The 6792-nt window shown below is 41.9% G+C and overlaps 1 protein-coding gene across 1 annotated transcript; it reads right to left on the bottom strand.

Annotated features, from left to right (window-relative positions):
* Positions 1-597: 597 nt before the first annotated feature.
* Positions 598-2929, bottom strand: CTAGE1 (cutaneous T cell lymphoma-associated antigen 1). The gene is given in 2 exon segments (XM_055236488.2): positions 598-2464; positions 2466-2929. Coding segments are annotated over 2 exon segments (2319 nt in total). The 5' UTR covers positions 2918-2929.
* Positions 2930-6792: the final 3863 nt, after the last annotated feature.

The raw sequence follows: 6792 nt of genomic DNA, 5'->3' as shown, positions 1-6792 counted from the left end.
AGGATATAAAATCTATAAGACAGAAGTTCCAAGATAGATCTTGGTTTAAAGTGAAATATTCTAACAGTTACATAGTATTCTACCTTCCCACCTGTGCATATTTATATATTTCTTTTTAAAAATTTTTTTAACTTTTTTAAAATCAACTAAAATTTATTTAAGCATAAAGTTACTTTCGCATGTGTCTACAACCACAGTAAATACAGTTCTTGGCATAAAGACAATTTAAAGCCTCCCCACCTGCAAGATTACATATATAAAACTCCCACCATTCTTTATATAATAGTGGATTAATCAAATTAAAATAATTATACCATCTAGAATAAAATAAAATGAAATAATTTACTCATAAGATTCATATTTAAATCATCCTCATTTACAAAATACTATCCTGAGAATTTTAGTTCCATTAAGTTTCAATCTGAACAAAAGTGTAATCACTTAAGTAACAGCAGTTACTTAAACTGAAAATGAGATCAGTCAAAATTACTTTTGAAGAGGGCAAAAATGTTGTCAGGTTTCTTGCTGTCTTTCTGGATATTCAGCAGCAGGCTCAATTGAAGTTGGACTCAACCCTGATGGAAACTCATTCTACCTTCAGAATGTGGGGGTTGGGGGGAAAAATCCAGGTCTTGGGGGACGGTAAGGAGGAAAACCTCTCGGTAGATAGACATTTCTCATTGCAAATGGAGCACGTGGTGGACCTGGGACATCCCTTGGTGGAAAATAACCTGAAGAAGCTCCAAACACAGTTCCTGGAGGAGGTGGGGGGAAAGGAGGTCCTCTTCTCATGAACGGGCCCCTTGTATCTACTGGAAGCAATGAACCTCTGATTGGAGCAAGAGGTGGAGGAACAAAGCCAGGGCCAGTTGCTTCATTTTCAGTGGGGAGAGATGAATCAGGCACGTTTAAATTACCAAGATTATCTTTGGTATCATTTCTACTGGATTCCATTTCTGAAGGCATTGACCCATCCATTTTATCCAAAGAAGGCATATTAAAACTTCTGAGTTCTGCTGGTCCAGAGAGTCTAGCACAATTAGAATAAAATCTATCTTGCCTTTGTGGAGGAAGAGCTGAATCAGGATATGATTGTCCTGGTGGAGGAAATATCATCCTACAGTCCTGTTCCCACGAAGGTGACAGGGGCCCCGTGTCAGAAGGAGCCCTGTGAGGATCAGTTAACCTATCACAGCTTGATTCTCCTCTTTCATTGGTAATCTGATGGTCCAGAGGATTCCCTGGGCCTCTGGAGCCTCTTCCTCCTCCCCCTGGAAGCAAAGGTAAGAGTCTGGGAGGACCCTCCAACAAAGTTGGAGGATAGAGAGAAGCTCTCGTTTCAGATGAAGGCCGACCCGATGGTGAGGGACCATATGGGGAATGCTCTCTGCCAAATGCTGTATTTGGAACATCAAGTCCATAAGGATCTTTTTCTAAAAGTTTTATTTTAAACTCTATTTCAGTTAATTTTTGTCTGTTGTGAGCATTTTCTTTCCTTAAATCATTGAGGTTTCTTTCAGCAGTCCAAGCTGCCGACCAATTATCGTGTGCTTTTTTCTCATGGAGAATAATCTTCTTTTGATAAAAATGAATAGTTCTCTCAAATTCTTTAAGATCTTTGGCTCGCTTTCGATAGGTCTCCAGCTCTTCAGTGGCATGGCTGATCATTTCGTCTACTTTAGAAAGTTTCTCTTCTTTCTCTAAATGGTATTTTTCCTCTACTATTAATTTCCTGTAGAGTTTCATTTCATTTTCTTGATATAATTCAGTCATTACTTTAAGTTTCTGCTGAAGCTTCTGATTCTCACTTTCAAAATGTGTGTTTTCTGACTGCAAAGATGCTTGTTCAGTCTGAAGATTTTTAATATGCTCTGTAAGCTCTTCCTTTGTTTTATCAACTTCAGATAATTGAATATAAATTTGGTTTCTTTCTCCTAAGGTTTTTAAAGAAGCATTTAACTTAGCAGTATGAATCAGTTTCTTCAAAGCTCCTTTTGGAGGATTATCCAAGTAAGCACCATCTTCTGATTCACTGTTCATTTCTAATTCCAAGTTATCATCATACATTATGTCTTCTTCAAGCATAGCAACGCCATCTTTCATCTTTAGCAAGCGTTCAGTCAGAGTCTTGATGTGATTTTCTTTATCATTTAGAACTTGTTCTACGTGTACTTTGGAGTCTTCACATGTTCTTTTCTGTCTAATAAGTTCACTCACTTGTTGTTTCCATACTTCAGCTTCTTGCAAAAGCAGTTTCTGGCTTTCCTGAAGTTGAGAATTTTCATTCAAAGCATCTTGTATTTCTATCTCCAGTTGTTCTTCATTCATTTGAAATCTCTTGAAGGTCATTTTGGCTTCAGCTACTTGTGATTTGAGGGATTTTGACTCATCTTCTAGCGACTGTATCCTTTTGGAAATATCTGCCATCAATTGATTTTGTTCAAAATGTTTAGATTTCTCTTCTTAACTCTTTTTCTAGACAGAGTATTTCACGCTCAAGTTCAGAATTGAACCTGTTCAGCTTTTCGCAGGTTGCCTCCAAACTTTGTGCTTCTGTTGCCTCCTTCTCAAAGCTGGCATCCTTTAAAGATGACTCTACTTCATAGCCTTCAAACTCTTTTTGAACAAGACTAAATTTTTCAAGTAGTTTACATTTTTCTTCAATTAGTCCAGAAAGTGCCACAGCAAACTTTTTCTCTCTTCTCACATAAAGCCGACTTGTAACTGATCTAAAACTTCTCCACAAAAAGAGAACAGCAAAAAATCCAACGACAGCTGCACATATCACCAATTCCCACGGAAAACCATAAGGAAGAGAATCGGGTCTCATACCTTCAGTCAGTGCTGCCACAACCCTGCGTAGCAACTCCAGGACCAGCCCCAAGTATGGCTGAGGGTTAGCCCTAGGCTCCTCCATAGCGCCAAGGCTGCTCTGGCGGTCCTGCAGTAACTTCGGCCACAACAAGCGCTGGAGAAGACGCAGCATTCCCTCTGCGTCTTCCCTAATGGGCAACCGGAGCGTACCACTGCGGAGCCGGCTGCGGGGGGAGCTAGGGAACGTGGACACCCATAGGCCTCACAGACCCACACTGCCTACCCCGACCCCCTTGTTACACTTTACATCCTGAGGAAGCGCTAAAACCTATATTTTAAAACAATACCACATGGAGAGAAAGACTCAGGTGACCCAGCATCCCAGCTATGCCCATCCCAAGCTGACACCCTAGCTAAATGTAGCCTTGTGCATGACCCCAGGTGAGGCGGGCAGAAGAACCTCCCAGCTGGCAGAATGATAAGAAATAACAAATCATTGTTTTAAGTCACTAAGCTTTGGGGTCATTTGTTATACAGCAGTAGCTAACTGAAATACCTGCCCCCTTATCACTTTGGTGTTTCAGTATCTGTGGTCTGAAATAATTAATCTGGGTGCTTGACTAAGATTATGCCTTATGGTAAATTCTGATAGGTAATTTTATAGCTAAAATACAAATTTTCTGATTGACCTTTGCTTCATTGAAGAGATATTTATTTAGCTCCTCCCAAATGAGATAGATTATGCTTTTTAGATTAACTTCTTCCAGGAAAGGGCTCACCTCTCCCTAGCATGATCCTCAACTGTCCCATGTACAACTGAAAAACGCTAATCTGATCCCCAGAAGATCCAGGGCACTTAGAACAGTGCTGGCACATAGAGAGTGATTCTCTTACCTGTCCATCAAACTTACCTGCTCTGTGTCCATTTCTGAAACACTGGCACTCCTTCCACACGGATGATGCCTTGCCCTGCAATAAGTCATCATCTCCTGCCCGTGCACATATCTTCAACTCATCTGGAAAGCTTGCTCCTGCAGCGATGGGTATCCCCACCAGGTTATAAATCAGCACCAGGACCAGGTTGATGCGTATCCTCTGGACGGTTATCTTGGAAAGATGAATGCTAGCCACCACGTCCAGCAAATCATTTTTGATGAGGACGACGTTGGCTGCCTCGATGGCCACATCCGTGCCAGTGCCAGTGGCGACACCCACATCTGCCTGGGCCAAGGCCGGGGAATCATTGACCCCGTCCCCCACCATAGCGACTTTCTTCCCTTCGTTCTGGAGCTCCTGAACCTTGGCCACCTTGTGCGAAAGCAACACCTCTGCAAAGACTTTGTTGATGCCACCTGGATGGCAATGCCTCTGACTGTCTTCCGGTTGTCCCCTGTGGTCAGAATCATGTCCACACCCATGCTTTGCAGCATGTGCACAGCCAGGGCGGCCTCCTGCTTGACAGTCTCTGCGATAGCGATCTTTCCACAGAGCACACCTCAACAACTTGCACAAGCACCAGCTCCCTTCGCCATCTTCTGCCCGCATATTTGTATAGTTCTTATATTTTCATTATTAAAAGACAACAAGCTGACTGCATTAGAATTTAAAGGCCTCTGGGTGACAAAACCGTCATAAGCAAAAACAAGTAACAGATTTGGAAAACATATGCAACATATAAACTGACAAAGGAATAATATTCAGAATATATAAAGAACTAGGCTGGTTGCAGTGGCTCATGTCTGTAATCCCAGCACCTTGGGAGGCCAAGGCAAGAGGATCACTTGAAGTCAGGAGTTCAAGACCAGCCTGACCAACATGGTGAATCCCCAAATCTACTAAAATTACAAAAATTAGCCGGGTGTGGTGGTAGACGCTTGTAATCCCAGCTACTCAAGAGGCTGAGGCAGGAGAATCTCTTGAACCTGGGAGGTGGAAGTTGTAGTGAGCTGAGATTGCACCACTGCACTCCAGCCTGGGCAACAGAGTGAGACTTTGTCTCAAAAGAAAAAACAAAAGAACTACAAATCATTAATAAAAATATAGCTAATTGAGTAGAAACAGTAGACAAAAGTATGTGTGAAGAGACAGGCAATTCTAGAGGAGGGAAATAAAATGTCCAGTGAACACATAAAATGATACTCAACCTCACTAATTAAAAAAAAGCAAATTAGAACAATAGAGTAAGCATTCTACTTCTGGAAAGATGAAGTAGAAGTATTTCCCCCCATTTCTCCTGCTAAGTACAGCTAAAAACCCTGGACAGTAGATATAAAACAACATGAGAAGACTGAACAGTGGAGAGAAGAAGGTAGACCAGCTAGAGATCTCAAAACCCGAGAAACAATAAGGTGGTGAGTTCCGTGGGTTTTATTTTTGTCCCAAAGACGAGATGCTAAAGAAGTGGGCTACCAGTAAATGCCATAGACACAGAGCAGGGAAAGCCTATCTCTCTGGTCAAAAGCCCATAAGAGGGGCAGCCTAGCAAGACAGAAAACTCTTAGGCATGAACTGATCTTTCCCAGCAGACACCACAGAAAAAAATTGTGGCCCACTCTGCCTCTACCAGCAAAGTCCAAGAGGGTAACTTAAACTTCCACTCTGGACAAGCTCTACTGAGCACCACTTGCTTCCCCACAGCCCCTCCCCCTGTGATATGGTTTGGCTGTGTCCCATTCAAATATCATCTTGCATTGTAGTCCCTGCTGGAGGGATCCAGTGGGAGGTGATTTGATCTTGGGGGCAGTTACTCCCATGCCATTCCTGTGAAAGTGAGTTCTCCTGAGATCTGATGGTTTTATAAGGGGATTTTGTCCTTTGCTCAATACTTCTCCTTCCTGCTGCCATGTGAAGAAGGATGTGTTTGCTTTCCCTTCCACCATGATTGTAAGTTTCCTGAGGCCTCTCCATCAATGCTGAACTGTGAGTCAATTAAACCTCTTTCCTTTATAAATTACCCAGTCTCAGGTGTGTCTTTATTAGCAGTGTGAGAACAGACTAATACACCTTGTCGAGGTGATGTCAGAGAAGGCCAAGGGAGGAGTCTGGTCTGGACTTTGTCCCCTCCTGGTGGTAATGAACCACTCTCATGCCCATCATCAGGACCACTTGGGGAGCCTGAACTCTCACCCACTATGTAAGGACTCATATCTAGAATACATAGATTTATAAAGGACATTCAAATATCAACTGTAAAAGAAACACGAACCATCCAATTATAAAATGAGCAAAAGATATGAAAAGATACTTCAAAAAGTAGACATACAGATGGCAAATAGGCTCATGAAAAGTTGTTCAGCATCACTGGCATTTAGGGAAATGTGAATTAAGACCAGCAAACAATACCACCACACACTAATTAGAACAGCTAAAATAAGACAGTGGCAACACCAAATGGTGGCAAAAATGTGGAGAAATTGATCTCTCACACATCACTGGAGGGAATATAAAATGATACAACCACTCTGGAAAATAGTGTGACCATTTCTTAAAAAACTAAACATATGCTTATGATGTGACCTAGCCCTCATGGCACCCCTGGCATTTCCCAGAGAAACAAAAACTTGTGTCCCCACAAAAACCTGCACATGGTGCTCATAGTAGCTTTATTTGTGATATCTCTGGAAACAACCAAAATGCCCTATGATAGGTGAAGGATTGGACAAACTGCAGGAATGCCTACCATGATTTATTGCTGATTTAACTCAGCAATAAAGAAGAAAAAAATATCGGGAAATGCAACACCTTAGATGGATCTCAAGGGTCTTATTCTGAGTGAAAAAAGCCAGTCTCCAAAAGTCACACACTGTCTGATTGTGTTTATATAATCGTATGAAAATGACACAATTATAGGGATGGAGAACAGATAAGTAGTTAGAGTTGGTGGGGACGGGCAGTTCTGCCTATCAAGGGGTAGCAAGAGGGAGATCTTTGGGGGGGGGTGAGATAGTTCCATATCTTAATTATGGTTATGTTTCCATG

Source organism: Symphalangus syndactylus, chromosome 1 (genome assembly GCF_028878055.3).
Source record: "Symphalangus syndactylus isolate Jambi chromosome 1, NHGRI_mSymSyn1-v2.1_pri, whole genome shotgun sequence".
In the NCBI taxonomy this organism is placed as follows: domain Eukaryota; kingdom Metazoa; phylum Chordata; class Mammalia; order Primates; family Hylobatidae; genus Symphalangus; species Symphalangus syndactylus.
Note: the sequence above shows the minus strand (reverse complement) of the source record. Positions and strands in the feature narration are given on the sequence as shown.